Consider the following 27,204-nt stretch of genomic DNA (forward strand, 5'->3'; position numbering starts at 1 on the left):
CCTGCCTTAGATATCTACTGAGACTCAGTCCGATCCAACTTACGGGCCCACCCAAACTGTTAACCAAGATTTTTCCATAGGAATGGTTGGTTTTGGCTCATGGTTCACAACTTCCTAAAATCCTATCAAACAAGCAATAGCCGGCCTCAGTAAGTCCCCAGCACCCATACCTCTTGCTAAGTGGCCCCAGGCCCAGCACTAGCAGCAGCCAGTCTAGATTCACAGCTTGGCTTCACCTGGGAATCTCCAAGCCCAGCATAAGTAGCAGCCATCTCAGGTTGCATTATAGTCCAGGAAAGGTGGCCCTGGGCAGAACACAGATGGGGCTGACCTTGGCCTGCACCACCCAGGAAACTCCAGGGCCAACACACCCAGTGGAGAGCTACAGACCACGTCGGAACACCACCACCCAGAACCTACACAGTGGATCCTCCACAGAGGGTAGAGGTTGGTGGTCAGTGATCACAGCCAATCCTTGCAGCTGACTGGCCTGGGTATATCCCTCCCATTGATCTGCCAACAGCAACCAAGGCTCAACTACAAGAGAAGGGTGTACTGAACCCACACAAAAGGGACACCTTGAGTACCCAGCTTGGGTGATAGGGGAGGCTGTGCCACTGGATCCTACAGGACACCTACTACATTAGGCCACACTACCAAGACACAGAGTCAAAGCAGCTCTACCTAATACATAGAGAAAAAAATAAATAAACAAGGAGGCTGTGAAAATAAGGAGACAAAGAAACATGGCCCAAATTAAAGAACAGTTCAAAACTCCAGAAAAAGAGCTAAATGAAATGGAGAGAGGCAATCTACTAGATGCAGAGTTCAAAACACTGGTTATAAGGATGCTCAAGGAACTTAGAAAGGACCTCCATAGCATAAAAAAGACTCAGTCAGAAATGAAGGATACACTAACTGAAATAACAATTTATAGGGTAACAATAGTAGTGTGAATGAAGCTGAGAATCAAATCAATGATTTGGAACATAAGGAAGCAAAAAACAACCAATCAGAACAAGAAGAAGAAAAAAGAATCCAAAAGAAAGAGGATAGAATAAGAACCTCTGGGAGCCCTGGCTGGTGTGGCTCAGTGGATTGAGTGCCAGCCTGTGAACCAAAGGGTCGCTGGTTTGATTCCCAGTCAGGGCACATGCCTGTGTTGCAGGCCAGGTCCCCAGTTGGGGGCATGTGAGAGGCAATCACACATGAATAGTTCTCTCCCTCTCTGCCTCCCTTCCCCTTGCTCTAAAAATAAATAAATAAAATCTTTTTTAACAAAAAGGAAAAAAGAAGCCTCTGGGACAACTTCAAGAGATCCAGCATTCACATCATAGGGGTGCCAGCAGAAGAGAAAAAGCAAGATATTGAAATTCTATTCAGAAAAAAAACGAAAGGGTCTTCTTTAAAAAAGAGAAGAAGATCAATACTATGAACAATAAAATGGCAATTAATACATATCTATCAACAATTGTATCTGAAAAAGAGAGCAAATAAGAACAGAGACAGAATCATGAATATGGAGAGTGTTTTGATGATTGCCAGATGGGAGAGAAGTGTGGGGGAATGGGTGAAGAGGCGAGGAGATTAAGAAGTACTAATAGGCAGTTATAGAATAGCCATGGTGATGTAAAGTACAGTATAGGAAACAGAGTAGCCAAAGAACTTATATACATGACCCACGGACATGAACAGTGGTGTGGGGATTGCCTGAGGTGGTGGGGGATGCTGGGTGGAGGGGGGCAAAGAAGGAAAAATTGGGACAACTGTAATAGTATAATCAATAAAATATAATTAAAAAATGAAAAAAAGCTTAGGTGGGAAGTAAAGGAAGGCAGTGGAGGTATACAGAACAAAGGAACCAGTATGTGCAAAGGCACAGTGGCACGAAAGAGCATAACAATTGCAAATGCAAACACTGACTAGATATCTGATGGTATTAAAGATTATTGGGTTTTTTTAGATGTACTAATAGCAATAATGTTGATTTTAAAAGGAGAATCCTTATATTTCTGAAATACACAGGGAAACATTAATGGATGAAATTATGTATTTGTTATTTACTACAAAATAATGGGCAGCAGTGATTGGAATAGAATAGCCATGAGTTGATGGTAGTTGGGTGGGGCCAACTAAAGCCAGAGACTTGGGAAGTAATAGGGGATGGGAAAACAAGGAAATCTTGAAATGGGTGACTCCCTATTGAGAAAAGAAAACTTTGTAAACTAACACCGGGCAACTCCCCTGACTCTGAAGACTGAAATATATGAACCATGATAGAAATACAGCCTGGAGCAAGACACTGGAACACAGGTCTGTCCATATAATGATGATGCTATGTGGGAGAATTCTGGCTTAAAACATTAGCAATTCTAACCTCTGCATATTAGAAAACAACTAAAACATAGCTCAATCTAAAAAACTGGTTACTGGTAACAGTTAAAACTTAGAGCACTTATTAAATTTATAATACAGATTTTGATCATAACGATGATGGACCTAATGAAAAATACGCAAGTTACTTCTTTCCTGGGGCTGATAATAGTGCTATACAAAACATTCAAGTATTTACTAAATGGGATACAAGAATTAACAAGACATAATCCCTGCCTTGGAAATAGTAATAGGCTAGTAGAGAAGAAAGAAAAGTAAATGAGTAATTATATAATACGATTGATGTTATGAAAAAGCATCAGGAATGATAATGCTCATAAATAAGATTTAAAGTCAGAATGATTATTCTAACCTAGGTTTCACCACATGCCACTTGTGTGACTTTGGACAGATCATTGAACTCTGCTAAAATAAAGATTCTTCATCTACAAAATGAAGGTGACATCAGCTAACTGATAGGATAACAAATGTGAAGAAGAATAGTCTTGAAAACTATAGAATATTTCAAAGATGTAAGCAATAAAAGAAATAAAAAGATATAAATAACATGTTAAAAAGAAGTATTAAAATGTTATTGAAACTTATTCCCTACATTGCTAATAATCACATTTATTTACAACTGTATATACAATGTTTGTTAAAATTTCACTTCCCAATAGGAATAATAAAAATAAAATATCTGGCTCCTGGGTCACTGTTAAACATGGAGTAGACCAGTAGGGTGGAAAGAACTGATTTGGAAGATGAAGGTACAGATATGGAAAGCTAAAAGGCTGACATGTAACAATGAAAGGTAGCACACTAAACAAAATACAGCATTCTTATGTGATTCAAAATAAATTTCTTCAGGTTTCTCCATAGTCTGGAATACATAGTCTCGGATACATAGTCTCTGAACACATTCTATGAGAAAGTTAATTCATGGAAATTTCACTGACCTAATGGATGCTGTGCAGGAATGGGTGGGGTGAGCAGCATAAAACATATTACCCATATCTGGACCTTCCATGTCATCGTCTTCATCTTCTCCTGTTTCCTTAATATTCATATTATTTTCCACACGAGATATAACTAAATCAACATCATGTAACACCAAAAATTCCACTGGCATCCCCTAAAAATAATGAAAAAAAAACCTAAAATATAATAAAGCATTTTAATATAAAAGTATTTACTGTTGATACTAAAATGAAGCTAAACCTTTGAATTACAATTTAAATAAAACAAAAAAAGAAAATTATCTCCACAGTCACTATGAAAAGTATTCAAAGCCTTCATTACATAAAGATAGTGTACACTGCTGAACAAAATGGCAAAAAAATGAAAAACTGAAAGTCTCACTTGCCAGATGGGAAGAGGATTGAGGGCTGCTTGAAAAAGGCTGGACTACAAATTGGTAGTTACAAAATAGTCACAGGGATGTAAAGCACAGCTTAGGGGATACAGTCAACAGTACTGTAATAACTATGTACGGTGCCAGGTGGGTACTTGAAATAGTGGGAGGAACACTTTATAAAGTATATGATTGTCTAACCACTATGCTGTACACCTGAAACTAATACATATTGAAAGTAAACTGTCATTAAAAATAAAATTAAAAGAAGAAAGTCTAGCTTGCTTCTTTTCACAATTACATTATACTAAAATCTGAAACTATTCATAGGCAACAGTAAATTCTATCTCAATATAAAATGGCAATATATACAATGTTACTGCAAATAGAGCCAATCAAGATTATTTTGAATATTGCACAGAAATATTCAAAATAATACTTTATCTAGTATAATCCCACTAAAAAATTAAATTGCCTGTTTAGCTATAAACATAAAAATACTATCTGTCCCCAGATGTTTTAAGAATAACAAATTCTATTCCACTTGAGATTATTCCACTAAATTTCTTTCTTTAATGCCCAACAGCAAATAGGTTATTTTAGTAAAATATCCTTGACTATAATTGTACATTAGAATAATGCTAAAAAAGAACTTTAAGTGTCTGTTCTTTAATATCACATATCTTCATCTTTTGAATATTATATTCAAAGCAAGCAATTTTTTACCCCTGTAGAATCATAATGGAGCTAAAAGGAAGAGGAATCAAAATCAATCAAACTGAATTATTCCAAATATACATAGAAACTGTTGTGGTAACTTTTTTTATTGAAATACACCTTCACACAGAAAAGAATACAAATTATAGGTGGATATTTTAATGAATTTTTACAAAGTGGATACACTTATGTAACCACCACACAAATTAAGACACAACATTACCAGCAACTGTCACTGCCTTCCCACAAACGTAATCACTATTCTAGTTTTCATCACCACCTATAAATTTTGCCAGTTTTTCAATTTAAATAATGAAACCATGCAGTTTGTACTCTTGTTGTGACTGCTTCTTTTCCTCAACATTATTTGTAAGATTGATCTATATTGTTACTTATAAAAGCAGTTTATTCTTATGCAATGCTGTATTCATTATATAAATATACTAGCATTTATTTATTTACTTATACACTACATAAAATCAACTGTATTTTAACAATTTAAGACATCCATAACTAGAATATCAACATTAGTTTTAATTCTTCTAGAAGCCTCTTTTCCCAATAACAAATATGATAGTTTTTCATTTAAGGATATTTGGATATTTACTAGCAAATTTCTTTAATGGGCGGTAGGGGTTACAGAAAGTATTCTTTCCATTACCTGGCCAAAAAGCAGGGCAAACTAGCTCCATACTATACATGTTTGAACAATATTAGTTTTCAAAGCATTTTCATATTTGGGCTTACAAAATTTCTTGTGAGTTACAAGTGAAGTTTTATAACTATTCCACAAATGAGAAAACTAAACTTGAAAAAGTTGATTCATTTAACTGCTCCCAGAACTAAAAGAAACAAAATCCAAGTCTTCTTCCCAGTATTTCTGTCATAGACTTAAGGAACAGAACTTCAGTTTAAATTCTCTGGCAGTTTGTAAATATAGTGATCAATTTTTTAGCATATGTATATAATATTTAGATGTTCAGTATTAAAGAGTTCTTAGTAACTATGACAATTTTTTAAAAGATTTAAGAAAAGAGCAACATTAACAGAAATGTACAAAGTAAAAATAAAAGTCCAATAAACCTTCAAAAGTTCAACCTCACTAATAATCAAACACATGCAAATTAAAAACAAGAATTTTCTTTGTCTATTAAAAAAAAACATTTTTTTTTAAACAAATGCTCACTACTGGCACAGATGTATGAGAAACAAGGAATTCCAAACCCTTTCAGTAAAAGTCCAATACTTCTGGAGGGCAATTTGACAATGTATTTTAAAAGCCTTAAAAATTTCATTTCCAAAAATTTAGCCAAAAGAAAGAATCGGTGATGTTCCAAGCAGTATACAAAGGCAGGCATCATAGCACAATAATAAGTGAATATAATATATATGAATTCATATACATATAAATATCAGAAAAGAGACAAATGAAAAAAACACACCGAAATGTTAATAGCAATGATGTTTGAATAGTGACAATTTTCAAAATTTTTTTATAATAAGCATATATTACTTTAGGACCACATATACTAACTTAAAGTAAGCAGACATTGTTACAAAATGACTAACCTCTTCTCTTTTGAAGACCACATTAGCCTGATGAGGAATGTCCACTTCCAAAGAGTCCCTTTTTCAAAATGGAAATAAAAGTTTTATGTTGCTAATCTGAAGGATAATAGTTATCCAGGATGTCAATCTAAAAAACAACTGTTACGTTCTCATACTAAAAAAATAAATAAATAAAAAGCGTTTATAAAACAAATATATATTAACATTTTGTCAGTCAGAAATTTTACACATAAATACAGACCAGATTTTCTGGTCTCTATCTGAATCTCTACCTTCATTTAGAAAATTTTTAAGGTCTAAATTTTAAACAAGCTAATAATTACAGACGTTTAGCTCGGCAACTTGTTCTAACAATATTAAAATCTATTACAGATTTGAGTTTATTTACAAGTGAACAGAGTACTGTACCACATTTAAGCACAAGAAAAATACTAGTGTTTTGCTAAATACAGTGAGTATTTTATGTTTAAGATACCTTAACAAGAGTAGAACTCCTGCTTTTCCCAGAAGACGCCAAGCAACCCATTCTGCTGTTCTTCTATCTGCTTCATACGTAGCTTGTTGACTGACAATAAAAACGAGTGGTAATCCTAGTTGTAGATGAACAGTTGAAACTTGTTGAGGATCTTCAGAAACTTCAGTCTTCATTTTTAAAAAGAACAAAATGTGATAATAATGTTCTAACATTTGGATTTAAACCCTGCTAATTCTTATTAATAAAGTCACGAGTATAAGAACAAGTCTGTGAAATAAATCCAACATTACCAGAAATGGGCTCATAATTATAAGTTTAATGCTGCCAATCTACCTATACAGTTTAAGAATTATAAAACTAACAAATTTTATAAGGCATTAAACATAAAATTACAACCATAAGGAATAAGCATATTACAAAGAAAATATCAATAAATAAAACAGTATGGTACTGATAAAGAAATATTTCAAATAGAACAGATAACTAAGAAATACATTCTTTCACATTAGATTTTAACAGATAATGACACATTACAGAACAATAAGGAACATTTAGTTAAGACAACAGCTTGAACACACATCTAATTTCACTTCCTCCAGAAATCCCAGGAAAACTACAGCAGTAGGATTTATTAAGAGATAAACCTACATATGTAAAGAAATGAAAACAGAAAAGGCAGCAAAATTTTAGACGCTGTAAAACAGAAAAACTGACTCTACAAAACTCTAAGTAGTGAAGGAAAGCTAAGAAACAATTCAATTTTAACTGCAGAATAAATCCTAAAGTTGCTTAGGAACTGTCAATGCCTGATATCTCTGGAACTGGAAAAGAAATAATGGAGGAGAGATGGCAGAAAGGCTTCTTTTAAAAGGTAAAAGCTTCGGAGAAACAGGTTCCTAGATTCCCTCCCCACCTCCATGAGCACAGTCAACTGTCCCTCCCTCATTCCAGGAAAAAATTGGTGGGGGGGCAGGGGGGAGACGACACGGGACTTCAGAAACAGCTGAGTGTGAATAGCATGCCAAAACCAGGGGAACTAAGTAATCAAATGCTGAGTCTCTCCCCAACCCCTTTCCCACTCAGTTCCCAGATACTAGAGCCAGATTTCTGTCTTCCAGCTGAAGATTGGAAGATCCTTTTCTGGGGATCTTGAGTAACCCAGAGTCCACTATTCTGTGCTTCTTGGACTGCCAAGCCTTTCTAGGCTGACACCAAGGTGTAGATTTTTAACTTGGCTCTCCAAATGGGCACTGATTTCAAAATTACAATTACATAATTCCTGGTAAGTATGACAAAGTGAAATAAGATCAGATAATCTCCCTCCTCATTACCTACCAAAAAAAAAAAAAAAAAATGTTCTAAAAACAATGAGAGAAAATTCATGAACAGAAATTTTAGGAAATAGGCACAATTTCAAGTCAGAATGTTGCAGCCAAAGAAGAAAACGGATTTTTAGTAAACCTTGGGCTGAGTCCTAACACTGCCCCAATGGCAAAAACAGTACTGGTAAGTAGACAAAAATCCTGAGAATACTTAATAATATCTCAATATTGGAAGAAAGAGAAATGAGACTGGAGAGAAATAGTGAAGAACTGCACTGTGAACTGATAGCTCTCTTTCAGGGCTCTATGTTGAAATGGGAGATGAACACAAATTCATAGGGCATTCTTTCCATTGAAATAAGATAAATGCTCCTCCTTCATGTGAATAGAAAGGAAAAAGACACATACTCCTTTAAAAAAAAATTGTTTGAAGCCAAAATCAAACGAAATGTCTACTGGCTCAAAGAGCTCAGGAATGAGGCCAATAAAATTGGGATGGAGGGTTCTGAAGCTATTTAAATGTAGAAGCAAGGCTTTTTTAAAAATGGGAATTAAGATTACAAAACACAATGTAAACATTATAAATCTTAATAATGTAAAAATAACAACAATAATCAACAGGGTCAGACAAGTTGGGATGGAAATGAATGTATGAAGCTAATTTTCTCATATTTCACAGCAAGGAGTTAATACTATCTTAAATGAAAACAGGGTTGTTGTTTTTTTGAAAGTCATTATTTTATATTTTTAAAGTATATTTTATTGATTATGCTATTACAGTTGTCCCAATTTTCTCCCTTAGTCCCCCTCCGCCCAGTATCCCCTTCCCTCCAGAAATCCCACCCTTTAGTTCTTGTCCATGAGTCATGCATGTAAGTTCTTTGACTTCTCCATTTCCTTTACTATTCTTAACGTCTGCTGTCTATTTTGTACCTACCAATTATGTTTCTTAATCCCTGCACCTTTTCCGCCATTCTTCCCCTTCCCCTCCTAGTTGATAACACCCGCAAATAATCTCCATACCTATGATTCTGTTCCTGTACCAGTTGTTTGCTTAGTTTGTTTCTATTTCTTAGATTCAGTTGTTGATAGTTGTGAGCTTGTTGTCACTTAATATTCATAGTTTTGATCTTTTTCTTAAAGAAGTCCCTTTAACATTTCATGTAATAATGGCTTGATGATGATGAACTCTTTAGCTTTATCTCATCTGGGCAGCACTTTATCTGCCCTTCCATTTTTAATGATAGTTTTGCTGGACAGAGTAATCTAAGTTGTAGATCCTTGATTTTCATCACTTTGAATTCTTCTTGCCTGCAAGGTTTCTTTTGAGAAATCGGCTGACAGTCTTATGGGAACTCTCTGCTTTTCTCTTGATGCTTTTAAGGTTCTCTCTTTATCTTTAATCTTTGGCATTTTAATAATGATATGCCTTGGTGTGGTCCTCTTTGGGTCCAAGTTGTTTGGGACTCTCTGTGCTTCCTGGACTTGTATGTCTAAAGAATGGAAGTTTTCTTTCACTATTTTTTTCAAATAAACTTTCAATTTCTTGCTCTTCCTCTTCTCCTTCTGGTATCCCTATGATTCAGATGTTGGCACTTTTGGAGAGTCTTCTCATTCCCTCCTAGTTTTTCTGAATTCTTGTTTCTTTATTCTGTCTGGCTGACTGTTTATTTCTTCCTTATGTTCCAAATTGTTGACTTGAATCCTGGCTTCACTCCCTTGACTGTTGGTTACCCATGAATTTTTCTTTATTTCACTTAGTGTTGCCTTTATTTCTTCCCTTATGCTTTTGCCGTACTCAGTAAGCTCTCTGAACATCTTGATCACCAGTGTTTTGAACTCTTCATCTGATAGGTTGACTATCTTTATTTCACTTAGTTTTTTTTTCTGGGTTTTTTTCTGTTCTTTCATTTAAGCCATATTTCTTTGTCTCCTCAGTTTGGTAGGCTCCTTGTGTTTGTTTCTGTGTATTAGGTAAAGCTGCTTTGATTCCCTGTTTTGGTGTACCTGTTACATTGTATGGGGCAAAGCCTTAGGTAATCACCAGGGTGAGGCAACCTACTTCACTGCTTTGTGGCTCTGTATGTGGATAAGGGGTCAGAGAGAGGAAAATACTGCTGCATGGCTACTGGAGGCTTGCTTGGCACTCACCTCATTTCTAGTTATTTCACCCACTTTCTGTATGCGACTGGTACCCCTCTAACTGTTGCACTGGTGGTGGTTCCCAGAGTGGGTGGGCTTGCGGATGCTTAGGATCATGTGGGCCCTTTAAACGACTCTCCTGAGAGACTGGCAGTTTCTTCTGTCACCCCAACCCCTATTGGTTTTTACAGCCAAAAGTTATGAGGCTTTATTTTCCTGGCACTAGAACCCTGGGCTGTGCAGTCTGACCTGGGATCACTCGACCTGCCAAATGTAAAACTGCCTGTTCCTCCAGCTGACACCACCACACCACCACCATATGGTGTCCTCTCTGCCATTCCTACCCCTCTGGATGAATGTGGCTTCCTTAAATCCTTGGTTGTCAGAATTCCATACAGTTCCATTTTCTGGGAGTTCTGGGTGTTTTTTGTTTTAAGGTTAGTTGTGATCCCTTTTATGGTTGTGCAAGGAGGCAAAGCATGTCTACCCATACCTCCATCTTGAACAGAAGTCTTGAAAACATAGTTTTTAAAAAATAATGAGGTAATTTCCTAATGTTTTTCATAATCATTTACAACACTTACAACAATATTTACTGAGGCCTCTAATGAAGAAGAAATGATTTATCAAAAGTCCCACAACCCCTTTAGTTTCACATCAATTTCTTTTTCTTCTATTAAATTCAAATAAGATTAAATATAATACTTCTTACTATAAAGTAGTATATGCAAAATAATATACCCATTAATCCATTCATTCCCCCGATGACGCAGAGATGACTAGTGTGATGGTCACCTAACAGTTCATTTCTGTTTGATAGAGTTATGTAGCTTTTTTTTTCCCCCTTATACTTTGCTGTACTGTTTGAATTATTTATAATATACAGGTACCATTTTTATCTAAAAAGGACATGCTGAATCAAAAGACCTACTGAAGGTTTTACACATGCTCAGGACAACCCTTTAGACTTTCAGAGAGAAAAGTATGTTGATCACCAACACTTATTGAGTCTCTGTAAAATTCTTCCAGGCTAATACCAAAAAAAGGAACACCAGAAATGCTATACTTCCAATATTTTATTTACCTACTTTTTTAACAGTGATCAAAATATTCACAAGAGATCTTTTCTTTGCCATGGTGTAGTCTTTGTGAGCTCAGAGTAGTCACAGTTCATTATAACTCTCACAGAATATTTCTAATAAACAAGGCTATATTTAGGTTCTAATACAATAATACTTCAAAGCATTAAATGATCATTTTATGACAAGTCTATTATCTCTTCTACCTTTAATAAAGAAATACTCATAAATTCCCCTAAATTTAAGACATATGTCCAAGGGAAGGGGAAAAGATATAGCTCATCTAATTGAAATGTCTATCTATGAATCAAAACAATAAATTTAATATAAGGGTTATCTAACATTAAAATAAGGCACATACCAGCAGTGGTGCTTCCATTGACTTAATAAATCGATAAATGTTCAGTGTGGTCAATGGCTGTCCCATTAGTGTTCTTCTACATTGCTGGGTCAAGTCCAAGACTGGTTTACAATGAAAAAAGTAGAGATGTGCATATTCTATATCCTCCAATCTGCAAATTAAAAATCAGGGACACTGTGGTACATTTACACAATGGAATACTATGCAGCAGAAAGAAAGAAGGAATGCCTACCATTTGCGACAACATGGATGGAACCAGAGAGAACTATGCTTAGTGAAATAAGCCAGGAAATGAAAAAAAAACCAAAACATATGATATCACCTAATACAGGAAACTAATGAACAACACAAACAAAAGAACAAAATTAAACCAGAGGCATGTAAACAAGCAGACTAACAGTTACCAGGGCAGAGGGGGGGAGGTAGAGAAAGGGGTTAAGTAAGGGAAGGGTCTAGTCAAGGAACTAGTATAAATGACCCATGGCCATGGACAACAGGGTGGGGACTGTAAGAGAAGGAGGGGCAGGCTGGCTGGAGGGGACAATGGGGGAAAAAGTGGGACAACTGTAATAGAAATACAATAAATTTAAAAAAAAAAAACTACAAATTGGTAGTTACAGAATAGGCAGGGCTGCTAAGAGCAAGTATAGGAAATGGAGTTGCCAAATAACATATGCATGACTCATGGATGTGAATAAAAGAATGGGGATTGCCAGAAGGAGTTGGGGGTGTTGGGTGGAAGGAGGAAAAGGGGGAAAAGTTGGGCCAAAAATAAATAAATTTAAAAAATAAAATAAATAAAAATCAGGGATAGATCCACTTGTAGTTCAATGTGTGATCATTCTACAATCCAGAAAGGCATAACAAATCTCTTTAAATCTCATGTTTTTGAATTAATGTTTTAGCAAAAGCCTAAAAGAGTATAACATTAAAATAACACCCTGGCTGGTGTGGCTTAGTGGATTGAGCACTAGTCTGCAAACCAAAGGGTCACCGGTTCGATACCCAGTCAGGCCACATGCCTGGGTTGCAGGCCGAGTCCCCAACTGAGGACAAACAGGGGGCAACCACACATTAATGTTTCTCTTTCTTTCTCCCTCCATTTCCCTCTCTCTAAAAATAAAATGCATAAAATCTTTAAAAAACTAAAATAAAATGGACCTAACCTAAAGATATAGAATACAAAAGAAAATTAACCGTAATATTTTTAACAAGCCACGTGAGTTGCATAAGCAACTTTTTCCCCTGAATTCTTTCATATGGTAGCTATAGGCAGGTCTACATAGTTGTGTGTTTTTTTTAATATATAAAATAAAAGGCTGTCACCTTCAGGACAGTAAGATTATCTTTAAATATAGCTTCTTTTCTAGAGATATGCTAAATAAAGCTCTGTAACACAAATTTTCTAGGTTTAATTTAAACCCAAATCTGTTTTGAATAAACTTCAGCCAACATATATATGCCTTAAGACAGACACCATGTGACACTTTGTGGGAGCTTGTGAGTTTGTATCTGAAATATTACAAAACAGCAAATATGGCATTAATTTGAGTTTTGGCATTCCCTTCTATAAGAGAATTCAAAGATAAACTTATATTGGGTAAGTAAGATTTGCCAAAATTAAAATAGCATTTAAAAAAATCTATGAGGCATTAGAAGGGTTTGGCAAAATACTTTAATTTTTTATTTTTAAAATGTTATTTTAATTCTTGATACATGCTTAAACTGAGCTCCAAAGTTCACTGATTTCAAATTTAATTATAAAGCAATTTCTAATAGATTCAACAATAAGAAATGATCACTCAAAGATCTATAGTATACTAGGCCCTGTGCTAAAATACAAAAGACTAAGTAAGATAAATAAGACAATTCAGATCCATTAAGGGCTTAAACTAAAGGAGATATATTTCCTAAGACAATTAAAATGTAGTCTATAAGTGTTATAATATACAAAGTGCTATGAGAAACAAAAAAATACTTAATTTTTCCTCAGGTTGGAGAAGAGAAATAAAGAAAGAACCCATGAAGATCATCACAGAGGTTAAAAGCAGCAAGGGAGAGAAAGACTTCTTCAAGAAGATAAAATAAATGGGTACTTCAGACAAAAGAAATGGTATGGCCATGGCACAAAGTACATAAGAGTTTTTGAGGAGGACCCTAAATAGTCATGTATGGAAAGGTAAGTGTTGATAGGAGGAGGACCTTGCTGAAGTTGAAACTCATATCACAACCTCTGAAATAATGCTGGAAAGTTATTTAATCAGAGATCATTTGGTTATAGATAACAGAAACTGAAAACGGGGATGGGGGAGAAACATTTACTGACATTTAGAAGAGTATCTCACAGAATATAAGGAAAATTAAAGTAATTGGATCAGAAAGTAAATGTAGAGATATGAACAGCAAGAGTTCTGAGACCTTCATTTTGCCATTTATATCCCTCAACTCTCAACTTCCTATAAAGACAAATCTCTCTCCTTTACTTCTATATGGCCAAAACATTCCTGTGAGCAAGAGGGCCACAGCACTGCATGATCATTTTCCTATGCCCAATTCTAAGTTTCTGGGAGAGGGGATCCCATTTGCTCAGGTAAACTGATGGACTGGTTGGCCCTAGGTCAGAGATGGCTGTCTCTGATTTAATTGAATATATATGTATGGGCTGAGGGTAACACCCTTCTTGGCCTATACACAGATTCTTTAAGAAAGGAATACAGGGATGTAGCAGAAAGCTAACAGTGTCTCTATGGCGTACGTATTACCTCTTTTACTACCTGTCAACATATACCTTCTTAACCAACATATAATTTCAAGTATAAGGTCCAACACTATATAATAATTAATATACTAGTCTCATCCACTGTTACAGCCTCAACAACTGGAATAGTGCCTAGCACATAGAAGGTATTCAATAAATATTTGTTAAATGAAAGAATGCATATATGAAAGGGAAAAAAGGCATTCTCCTCTCCCTCATTAGGAGACAATCCGAAGTTATAGCCAACTACTTCATTCAGAAGTGGTGTGATAGGACTACTGTATTCTGAATCCATAGTCCTTCCCTATCAGATTAGGTACAGGTATGACTCCTTACCATCTTATTATCCATGAATAAACAAGAATTCAAATATCTCCAGTATTTCATATACTCAAAAGTACACAAAAAATGGGGTAACTGTACATTGTTAATTCCCATCTTTAAAATGGAGAAAAGCAAATATTCTTCCAGGACATTACTGTGTTTAGTCATAAGTCAGAATAATATATATAGTATGCCTTGCTGGACAGGATTTGTAAAGTAAATAATAGGAATTATATATACCCTTCCAATAAATAACCACCCCTTATGTTTTAAGTATGTCACCGTTATTTGTAGGTATTCATTATCTGAAAAACAAGCTGGTAACACAAGAAAAAGTACAAATAACTAACCTAAGAGAAACTGTGAGGCCATCACAGACTACCATGGGGTGGAGAATAACAAGGCTTCCCCTATTTCAGGATGGGAAATTGGCAGATGGGAGTAGCAAAGTAGCAAAGTAGCTGGCTAAATGACTGCATATTATATCTTGAGCCTCAGTGACTACTTACAGTAAAGCTTTATGATACTGTCAGCATAAATCTCAAATTGTTAAAAACCTTAATTCTTATATGAGTAGTAAACAAGCATCAAGGTTTCATTTAACTCATTAATGTGGGAACGAGCAGAATAGAATGACAGTTCAATAAGAAGAGACAAATGGAAAAGGAATGCTGGCTATCATACAGGGAGCAAGAAACAGATAACTTCTCTGTGTAAGAACTTTATTTTCTGCCAACCCATTCCCCCCTGCCCAAATCATTTAACTTTATCAGTTTTCTATGCACTAATCTCTAAATTAAAGAGTTGTAAAATGTTAGGGATTTAATTACTTGTGTGTGGTCTATCAAATAATTACTATTTTCTGAGAAAATAGTTGGCAGGAGACTCAAAAACTAGCATGGTATAAAAAGGTCACATGATCACCATTTGGTCTTCCTTTGGATTGATTTTCCAGAAGAGCATTTTAAAGCCAAACGTAAAGTCTTTAAAATGCACTGGTTATTATTTGTGTCCCTAAATACTAAAAAGAAAAATTTTAATCCCACATTACCCAGACAACAGTCAAAAGGAGGCCTCTACCTAAAATTGTAAGCTAGGAAGTAGACAAAAAAAATAAACACCTAAAACATTCTGTTCAAAAACTGTACTTAAATATATTTAAGATCATGAGAAAGTAACTTACAGAACTCTCAGAAAGACTTTCTGGAGCTTAATTATGAAAGCTGTTATTTTATCACCTATCTCATCACCGTGGGAGATCTATTCCTGAAATATACTTGGAAACTCATAGGATTACATCTTGTGTCTTATCCATATTGTTTTCATTCACTTCTACATATTTAAATTCATTTTCATGTGGTGGTACAGTGGATGATAGTAAAGAAGGTGATTTCCAGTTTCATTTATATATTCACATCTGCTTACAATTTCTCTTAGACAAGTCCACGCTGTGAGAGTATAATGGAAATGATAAATAACTAATGTGAAATAAATAAACTTAAAATTGTTGACATATGTCTCTTATACATACCCAATACTTTCCAAAAGGGCAATTTCTGTGGTTAAGACAAATTGGTATGTGTTCCCATACACAAAAGCAGCTTCCATGACTGCCCTGTGCTCTGAAGAACAGATAAGGGAGTTGAGAGAGGAAGAATTAGTTTGTGTGACTACATAAACTTCTATTCTCTACACTCTTTTATGCTCTAGTAGATTTAAAGAAAAATTCTCTGTAGGGATTCCAGTTGAGAAAATGCAGACAGTTAAAGAAATTATGAAACGTCTACTCTGTTCAAGGTAAGAGAAGATTAAGGAGTATAAAGTAAGTTTTACTTAACAATATAACATGAAAAATCTGTGATTGCTTCTCCCTAGTATAAGAGAAGAGAATATGAATCCACCATACAACTTTTATGTTATAATTTATATATGTATATATCTGTGTATTTTTTCTGACTTTTTTTTGTAATCAAACTTATTCTTGAATATAGCTTAAAGAGACAAATCATTCTTCAGGAATGTTAAGAAAAAAATGAGTTTCTCTACCATTCACCCCATTTCCACCAAGGGACAACTACTTTCAAGTCCTTTACTGTTTCGTTAGGTATTTACCTCCAAGTCTCTAAATTCAATTCTTATACTCTTATTTCCTAACTTTTGTGTGCTAGTATTATTTACTGACTTTCCACAGTGGAAGATGATAAATTAGCTCTCTTTTCCAAAACCCCACTCCATACATGTTCACATTTCTATCCCCTCAATTTTCCCAATACAGTACTAATTTTTATTAAATCAACAGTCAGTATTTACATAGTTATGAGTCAGTTAAATACTATTTACAAATGAGCCATACAGTACAAAATGAATACTTTTCCTCTACTGAACTTTTTTTCACTCTAGTTATACCTTTTCCTTTACTTTTGTATGCATTTCTTGCTAATTCATTCCTAAATTCTTGCACAATTGTCTAACCCTCTTAAAACTTCAAATATATCAAGTATACCACCTATTCCCCCTTTTTGGAGATTTTGCTGCAAAAATATCCAATATGTACTATTGCTACCTGACGGGCTACACAGCTTTCATCCTGAGAACTCACTTCATCGTCATCCTAGGGAATCTCTTATTCTCGCTCTTGTATTAGGTCCATTGGCCTGTTACCTGTATCTTCTTGACTGATTTGCCCCCTTGCTCCCATTCTCTAGCACTTCCTATGAGAGGATATATGGAATACATACTTTTTGCAAGCTTGCACTTCTGGGTGTGTCTTTATTCTACTTTCATAGCTAACTATAGTTGTCTGCTTATAGAATTCGAGGTTTAAGTCATTTTTCCTGAGAATTTTGAAAGCATTGCTCCATTTTCTTTAGTTTCCAGGGCTGCAATTGAGAAGTCCAATGCCATTCTGATTCTTGATCCTTTAACAGCAAACTTTTTTTTTATTATTACTTTTACTGTTTTTCTATTACAGAGGTCCCATTTTTTCCCCCTTTGCTCTCCCTTGCCCCATCCACCTTCCTCCTCTTCCACAGTCAATCCCCACCCTGTTGTCCATGTCCCAGGTCATTTACACTAATTCCTTGACCAGACCCACCCCTTATAACTACAAACTTTTTCTTCCTGAAATATTGAGAATAATTTTTATTCCTAATATTCTGAAATTTTAAAATGAGATGCTTTGGTGTGGATCTACATTCATCCACTATGCTGAGGCGCAATGGGTTATTTGCGAGCTTGAATCATTTAGTTCTGGGAAATTTTCTTAAAATGCTTCTTTGAAGATTTCCTCCTTTTCATATTTATTTTCCTTTTTTCCCTCACTATCATTTCCAGGCAGTTACCTTCCCTCCACCACCTAATCTTCTACAGCTTATATCACATATCATCAGATTATTCCACTCACCACACCGCCTTATTGGAGTCATCTACCACCCCAGCCAGGGTCACACCCCCTCGTTACAAAAAGATTTTAGTTTCTGTCACACTGGCACTTTCTCCAATACCAATCCTGACATAATCCTTAGTGACTTATTATGCCCATAGATGATCTTTTCAAAATCCTTGGCCTTCTCTAGAGACATCAGTGATCTTTCTTCAATCCTACCTTAACTACTCACTGCTATGGTCCCACTGCAGGCCTTTAATTAGCAATTTCTGCAAACTCCTCCATAATCTCAATGTCTAGCATCACTCCCCAAACCCCCATACCTCCATCTGACTAGGTCACTCAGTCTAGTACATAACACTAACCTTCCAGGACCTACAATCGTACTTTTCACTATCAGTCACCCCCCTTAAATCCTTTCTTTTCTTTTAACTCAGCTTAAATTCCACAATCTTTACAATCACTCCCCTGATCATTTGGCCTAAACACAATGCAGGTTAAATCAAACACTCTGCCTATTCTGTACTTACAAATTGATTCTGTCATGTTAGATTTTTGAAAAATATGTCATAAACAGCAAATACCAAAATATTTAAAAAGAAAGCTAGATGGTCAACATTTACTGAATACTATAAACTAGTATACCAGGTACCATGAGGACTACAAGGAAATAACAATGGTAACAGCTGACACAGAGCACCTATTATATGCCAGAAACTATTTTAATTATTCAAACTCATCTGGTCCTCACAATAACAGTAAGAGGTAGCCACATTTTTTTTTCCACCATCTTAGTGAATAAGAAACAAGTTGAGTAAGTTGTCCAAAGTCATACTATGGGTAATTGATAGAGCAAGGAGTCTAACCAAGGCAGTCTGGCTCCAGAGTTCTTATGGAACCACTATAATATGCTGCCAATTAAAAACAGAAAGCACAATAGTAAAAATGATTTAAATTTATTTTAAAATATTTATATTGTGGTCAAAATGCACTATTTTAAGTTCTTCAATATACTCACACAAGTACAGACATAGCAAATATTAAAGTAGAAGTTAACAAATACCTGGTGTTCCAATGGCTCTTACATATGAAAATACAAGGTTTGCTTTTCCTTTCAGAGCATTTTCTATATTCTGAAGGTCTTCCAGAGTGGTAATATATTTTACTTCATTAAAAAGAAGGGCACTAAAATAAACAGAGATGTAATTAGTAGAAAAATCTGTATGAACTTATTTAATACATATTTTTTAAGTACTTGTGATTAATTCATTACAGAACTCGTGATGAGTGCCTAAACCGACAAGTACCAAACTGTTCCAGAGCTACCATGAGACTGACATTTCAGACCTCTGTTTCATCATGAGAGAGGCATGCACAGTGTTGACTAAGCACTGAGGGCTGAAACACTTTTTTTCTCATCAAAATGTGTCGAGTACAGGGTTTGATGAGTTCTGAAGCCAATGAGTAACAAGGTATGACAGTAAATTAAAGAACCTAATAAGAAAAATTAGTAAGAACCTGCACATTTTATTTACTTATTTTTTAATTTAATGATTTTAGAGAGAGAGTGAGTGAAAAAGGAGAAAAGGGGGACAGGGTAAAGAAGAGATGGGGGAGGGGGGAGAAGCATCAATTTGTTGTTTCACTTATTTATGTATTCATTGGTTGATTCTTGTATGTGGCCCAGCTGGGGATTGAACCCACAGCCTTGGCCTATTGGGATAACACTCTAACCAGCTGAGCTACCTAGCCAGGGCAAGAACATAAGCATTTTAATACCAAACTAAAATCACTCTCTAAATCATTAGTTTGTCCCTGAGAACATCGACCAGGGACTATTCTCCATCACAACGACCTCAGTGAATATTAGCTGTATTCACTAAGTCTGGCCAAATAATCCCTTACAGTTAGTTTTCTCAGTTTGAATATATGTGAGCCCTTCATACATCTAAAATACAGGCTTCTTTCCATGGCCTATAAGGCCCTGCATGACCTAGACCTTACCTACTTCTCCAATCTCATTTTGTTCTGCCATTCCGTATGTATACCACACTTCAGGCACACCTCAGGCCTTTGCTTCTTCTCATACATCTGGTCTTTGAGAAGTCTTCCCTGTTGGTCCTATAAATAGGTCTGTAACATTTTTCTCTTTCATATCACATTATTTGATTCCTTCCTAGTACTTATCACAATTTATAAATATTTATATATTTATTTATTTGTTTATTCCTTCCTCTCTCACTAAACTGTTACCCTCCTGAGGCAGGGACCTTGCATATTTTATCATTATTTCCATAATAACTTAGAATAGAGCCTAGTATATCATAAGTAATCAAGAAACATTTGTTGAATGAATAAAAGAAGAAGTAGGGTAGAAATTATTTATTCTCATTCTTCACTTGAAGAAATGCAAGTTCACAACACTGAAAAGCTTACTTAGTCAAAAACATTTACTGAATCAAGGAGCCAAGAACAGAACATAAAACAGGTCTTACTCCTAGTTCAGGACCGTAATTCTTCCAAAACATCTTTTCAATGAGTAAGTCAGACTAATTGATCATATTTCTTCACCCAAAAACATCTTTATTAATTTTCTCTTCTACATAAATTCCCTAACAACTTATTTCACATATTTATCTATGTGTGTGCATGTGTGTGTATTTTTGTTAGGCAAACTGGAGAGATTCTTAAGTCATTCCATCCAAATACTTAAGCAAAGGTTTACTCAACTCTCTCCAACAAATTAGTCAAATATTGTTTTCCTCTTATGGAAAACATGGCATTTTTTACTAATATTGGAGTTCTTAAACTCTTCAGTCTCAAGATACCTTTAGAGTGTTAAAAACTGAGCTCCTCAAAGAGCATTTGTTTATGTAGGTTACATCTACCAACAGTTGCCAAAGCGGAAATTAAAACAGGAATTTTAAAATGTTTATTAATTCTTTTTTAAATAATAAACACCATAGCATGTTAATATAAATAATACTTTTTCATAAGGAAAGCAATTTTCCAAAACAAAAGAAAAACTTAGTGAAAAGAGTGGTATTGTTTTACACTTCTGCAAATCTCTTTAATATTAAACTAAATAAAAGACAGCTGGATTCTCATAGCTGCTTCTGCATTTATTCTGTTCTGACATCACACAACACATCAGATAGCCTGCGGAAACTGCACTCTTAAAAGAATAAAAGTGGAAAAAGGTAAATAATGTGTTAGTATTATTGTAAAAGTATCGTGATTTCAAGGACACCCTGAAACTACTGCCCTAAATTACATTGACTTAAATATTGACCTATTTATTACAGATTTCTTCAACTTTTTTAAAGAAAAGTAAAACTTGATCTACTACAATTCCCAGGGCTCTTGTTTTGACTTTTAAAAGAAATATTCACAGAGCAGTACTCACTATGTGCTAGATATTTTCACGTTTTCATTTAAATCCTCAACAATATTCTTGGAACATTCTTTTCCAACACACACACATACAGGTAACAGTTTGAGGGATTAAATAACATGCTTCAGATCACAGCAGTAGTCACTGGTAGAGCTAAGGCTCAAATCCAGGCCTTCTCATGCTAAGGCCAGGACTTGTAAACTACATTATTACTGACCACTCTTGCAAATAGGAAACCAGGTTGAAAAGGAGGCAACAAATGAATGGCAGTGGAGTCTCGGTGGCAATCTGGACTATCGATAGCTTATATATTTTGGCCAGCAAGTCCAGAATTACTCTTGAGTTACCTCAAAACAGTTGGGAGGTGCCATCTAACAAACTTTATTGGACTTCCATGTAAATTCTAACCTTAGAAATTATACCCGCCCTTTAACTTTTATTGCTCTAGCAGCTCTAATCTATGTGCTTTGAAAATCAGATCTGGGAGAACAAATCTCCCAAACTTCTTTTTGAAATAAGGAATGGCAAATATAAATTAATAAAAGCCAACATATGGGGGGCACTTACCACAAGTCAGACATAGTACTAAGCATTTTATAAGTACTGGAAGTTAATCAGTTTTGGGACTGCCCAGCTCTGCACTCTCTTTTGCTTTCGGAATTCCCAGTTTTCTAAGCCTTTGTGGTGAGCAGAGGCCTCCTCATAAAATGGCTGAGTCCCCTCATAAAATCTAATATTACTGTAAATTTCTTTCCCAAGTTCCCTGCTGCAAGGCACAGCTATATGACCCAGAATCACTTGCCTGACATTTTGGACAAGGAGCTGGTGATATAAAGAATCGGGGACAGTGCAGAATTATTTCAAGAAGCAGTAGCAGCAACAGTCAGCTCCAAAGACAGCAGTGAGAACAGTACTGATAACAACCCCAGAACAGGATATGCATGCTCTCCTACCCAGCACAGGAGTAATGCAGCCATCGCTCCAGACTAGTTCTGTGTTGTGATCTTGACTGTAATTCAGAGCCATATAAATTGAGTCCAGTTCTTCAGCTCTTCTAGCAAGTCTGAGATTTCCCATATCTGCTCCAAATCCTTTTCTGCCTAAGCCAGTCAGACCCAGATTCTGGGGTTTTTAACTAAGAATGCTCAGCAATGCATACTGTGTTCTGTTTAATTTTCTTGGCAACCATCTAACAGCAATACCATCTTGAACTCCATTTTACAGATAAGGCCATGGGGCTTAGAGAGCTTACCTTGCCTAATGTCCCAAAGCTCATTAAGTGGGCACTATCCATGAGGTAACATAAACCAAAGTTAATGATATTCTATCTAATGATCTCTATGATTCCTTCCCAATGGCTTCCTAACTTTATTTTTTAATGTTAACTTCCAAAATATGGACACAACTAGGGATCTAGGATCCATTCCATAAATGTGTGCTCCTTCACTTCAGTTGCCAAGAGGAGAAATACTGACAGAAATGGGTTAAAGAAAAAGTCTATCTTGGGATTTTCTTTTCTTGTTCTAATGTGGTAAAATTTCTCATGCATTCTACAATAGGAATATTATTACTACATTCTAACTACTATAGCTTGTTTTTTCAGTGTTGTTTTAAATAACAGAAATTCAATAAGGTCAAAGGACACAAACTTACTAGACAGAAGTCAATACCATATATATATATATATGAACATATTATAGATATTAGATACGTTATATATTTTACATTAAAAGGTGTGTTAGAAAACAATGGAAGAAAAAAAACCACTTATAATAGAAACAAAAGAGACTAAATACCTTGTAATAAATTTAAGTGTTCAGGCATATATGAAGAAAGCATTAAAATATTACTAAAAGAGACATGCTGCACCTCCCTCCACAACTAAGAAGAAATACAACTACCTCAAAAATAGAGACAACCAGAAGTTCCAGAAAATCGAGCTGCATGAAAGTCCAACAAACAAAGATATCAAGAAGAAATACTCATCCAGAAATGTAGGAGGGGTGGAGCCGGGGCGGAGAGGACGTGGTGTGGTGGCGGCAGCAGCAGCGGCAGTGGTAGGCCAACGGAAAGTGCAGTCACACATTTTAAAGTCAGGAGGGACACCTAGGGAACACTCCCAGCACCACACCAGACCACGCAGCTCACGGTCCCAGTGCTGGGGGAAATCAAGCCTCATTGCTGCTGACTATGAAAACCAGTGGGGGTTGGGGCAGAGGAAGAAACAGCCAGTCTCTCCACAGAGTCCACTTATTTAAAGGGCCTCCATGGTCCTAGAACATCCGCAGACCCACCTACTCTGGGAACAACAGCCAAGGCAACAGCTAGAGAGGCTCCAGTTGCATACAAAGTGGGAGAAGTGCCTGGAAAAGGGGTGGGTGCTGAGCAATTGACATTGTTCCTTTTCAGACCCCTCCCCACATACAGCACCACAACATGCGTGGTGAAACCGGTCACCCTCTACTGACAAGAAAACCTAAGGCTTCGCCCCTTACAGCGTAACAGGAGCAACAGCTCTACCTAAGACACAGAGGCAAACAAACATAGAAGACTGTCAAGATGAGGAGACAGAAGTATGGCCTAAAGGAGGAAACAGATCAAGGTTCCAATAGGAGAACTAAGCGACAAGGAGATAGCCAACCCAACAGATGAAGAGTTCAAAACACTGGTGATAAAGATGCTCACAGGCTCGACAGATATGCTTAAGTATAGCAAACATGTAAGGGAAGAAGTGAAGGCTATGCTAAATGATACAAAAAAAGAAATCCACACAAAACCATTGGTGAAGGGAAGGAAACTGGGGCTCAAATCAATGATTTGGAACATAAGAAAGAAAAATACTGTCAACTGGTACAGAATGAGGAAACAAGAATTTTTAAAAATGAGGAGAGGCTTAGGAACCTCTGGGACAACTTTAAACATGCCAAAATCCAAACCATAGGGGTGCCAGAAGGAGAAGAGGAAGAGCAAGAAATTGAAAACTTATGTGAAAAAATAATGAAGGAAAACTCCGCAAATTTGGTGAAGGAAATAGACATAAAAGTCCAGGAAGCAGAGAGTCCCAAACAAGCTAGACCCAAAAAGGACCACATCAAGACACATCATAATTACAATGCCAAAGGTTCAAGATAAAGAGAGAATCTTAAAAACAGCAAGAGAAAAGAAGAGAGTTAGCTACAAAAGGATGCCTATAAGAATGTATATGCACGACCCATGGACATGAACTAAGGGGGGTGGGATTGCTAGAGGGACGCGGGGTACTGGACAGAGGGGAGCAAAGGGGAAAAACATTGGAACTACTGTAACAACATAATCAATAAAATATACTTAAAAAAAAAAAGACATCAGGTTCTAGAATGGGAAGACTTGTTCTAAAGATATCAACTGTCCCTAAAATAATTTATAAATTTAATGCTCGTAGGATTTAGTCATTGAGGGGAATAAACTGGACAAGTTAATTTTTAATGTTTTCTGTAAACAAAAGAAGCAATTCTTAAAAGAGAAATATGAAGAGGCCTATATGTTTCAGATATTATATTATAAAGCCTCAATAACTAAAATAATTGTACTAGTATACAAATATATCATTGAAATATAAAGTTAAAAAAATAGACCCAGAGTATATATGAGGGTTTAGTGTAAAAAATGGCATCCTGAATAGTGAAGACATTCGTTAATCTCAGTTGTTTTGAGACAACTATGTAGCCACTTGGCTAATATACAGCTAAAGCTATCCCTCATACCATTCACCAAGTTAAATTCCAAACAGATCAAAGATTTAAATGTAAAATTGAAACCATGAGAACACTGAGAAGACATACACCCACACAAATAGAGTCTGATCTTTGACAAAGAAGAAAAGCAACTTAATGGAGAAAGAGTGCTAAAACAACTGGACATCCGAACGCAAAAAAAAAAATCCAGGTACTGACTTTACACCTTTCACAAAAAATGGATCGCAGGCCTTAATATAAAATGTACAACTATAAATCTTCTACATGGTAACATGGAAGAAAATTTGGTAATCTTGGATTTGGCAATGATTTAGACACAACACCAAAAGCATAATCCATGGGGGGAAAATGTTAAGTTAGAGTCCATTATTATTAAAACTTTTTCTCTGCAGAAGAAATTTTTAAGAGAATTAAAAAACAAGCCACAGACTGAGGACTGGGGGGATTTGAAAAATATATACCTAATAAAGAACTTAGAGAAAAATTATTTTAAAAAACTTAAAATTCATTAAAAAATCAATTAAAACATGGGCAAAAGATTTTAACAGATACTCCATCTTAGAAAATATACAAATGGCTAATAAGCATAGAAAATATGCTCAACATCATTATGTCATTGGGAAACTGCAAATTAAAACAATGAGATACCATTATATACCTATTAGAATGACTAAAAAAATATTGACAATGCCAAATACTGGCAAGGATGTATAGCAACAGGAACTTACTCACTATACATGGGAATGCAAAGTGGTACCATCACTTTGGAAGGTAGTTTGGCAGTTTCTTACAAAGCTAAACATAGCCTTACCATATTATCCAGAACCCACATTCATTTACCCATAGGGGTTGAAAACTACATCCACACATAAAGCCTGCTCAGGAATGTTTATAGCACCTTTATTCATAATTACCAAAACATGGAAAAAACCAAGATGTCCTTCAATAGGTGAATGGATAAATGGTACCTCTATACAATGGACTGGCTGGTTTGGCTCAGTGGATTGAGCGTCGGCCTGCGAGCTAAGTGTCGCTGGTTCGATCTTCCAGTCAGAGCACATCAGAGAAGGAAAACTCTGACTCCAAAAAACCTCCGCTGCCTTGTGGCATACCTCTTCAGGGGAAAGGCTAAGGGAGTAAACCCCGACAGAAAATCCGGAGCCGGAGTCCCTAAGGCGGTTTGACGTTGTAGTCAACACCGGCAACTCCTGCGGCGCACCTGAAGCCAAGCTGTATTGACTCCGTCTTTCCCTTGGACCCTTCAGCTGCGAAGAGAGGGGGGGTCTGCTGCATGGGCAACAGCAGACCCTCCATATCACCCTGCCCAGGCTCTGTAGCTTCAGCTTCACTGGAGAGGACACTCCAGCGTCATCACAAGATGTCGATTCAACACAGGAGGAGACAGATACCGTGTCACTCCCGAGTTGGACTGCACAGCCATTCTCGGTGGTGCAGATAGACTCTTAAGAAGCTACACCATCGTCTCTCGAGACGGACGGCTGCCGACGACGACAATGGACTATCAATCATTGATAAAAAGAAATTCTATATCGAATCATGAAATACATGGAAGAACCTTAAATACATATTGCTAAGTAAAAGAAGTCAATCTAAAAAGGCATATGCCATATGAGTCCAACTATATGACATTCTAGAAAAAGCAAAATTATATTGACTGCAAAAAGATTAGTAGTTGGGAACCAGTAGGGTGGGATGAATATGCAGAGCACAAGGAATTTTTTAGGTCACTGAAACCATTCTGTATGATACTGTATTATTAGATACACACACATGTCAAAATGTATAGAGCTGCACAACAGAGTGAACCCCACCCAATACAAATATGTACCTTGGTTAATAATTATGTGTCAATATTGGTTCATCAACTGTAACAATGTATCGCACTAATGCAAAATGTTAATAAAGGGAAGCTGGTACAGAGAAGAAATGACGTATATGGGAATTCTATGTACTATCTGCTACATTTTCTGTCAACCTAAAATTGCTCTAAAAAAAACAAAATTTATTAATATCTTTTAAACAGGTGAATTCCTTTGTAACAATGGCATAAAAGAGATCTTAATACAACTTACATTTCAAAAGTCCAAAGAGAAATGATAAATTTGACCAGATAGTTTTAAAAGAACAAAGTGGGGAAATCTGAAAGACAAATGACAAATTTGGTGGGGGAGGGGGGAAATGTGCAGCAACAGTTCA

The 27,204-nt window shown here is 35.9% G+C and overlaps 1 protein-coding gene across 1 annotated transcript in view; it reads right to left on the reverse strand.

Annotated features, from left to right (window-relative positions):
* Positions 1 to 27,204, reverse strand: part of TXNDC16 (thioredoxin domain containing 16) — an 83,187-nt gene that overhangs the window by 39,041 nt on the left and 16,942 nt on the right. Inside the window, exons 5-10 of the mRNA XM_090270882.1 lie at positions 18,923 to 19,044; positions 16,006 to 16,096; positions 11,393 to 11,543; positions 6,489 to 6,655; positions 6,014 to 6,071; positions 3,385 to 3,508 (exon numbers count right to left, since the gene is read on the reverse strand). Of these exons, the coding sequence (XP_090127008.1) occupies positions 3,385 to 3,508; positions 6,014 to 6,071; positions 6,489 to 6,655; positions 11,393 to 11,543; positions 16,006 to 16,096; positions 18,923 to 19,044 (713 nt within the window). The remainder of the gene's footprint in view (positions 1 to 3,384; positions 3,509 to 6,013; positions 6,072 to 6,488; positions 6,656 to 11,392; positions 11,544 to 16,005; positions 16,097 to 18,922; positions 19,045 to 27,204) is intronic.

Source organism: Furipterus horrens, unplaced genomic scaffold, assembly GCF_987537825.1.
Source record: "Furipterus horrens unplaced genomic scaffold, mFurHor1.1.pri manual_scaffold_3, whole genome shotgun sequence".
In the NCBI taxonomy this organism is placed as follows: Eukaryota; Metazoa; Chordata; class Mammalia; order Chiroptera; family Furipteridae; genus Furipterus; species Furipterus horrens.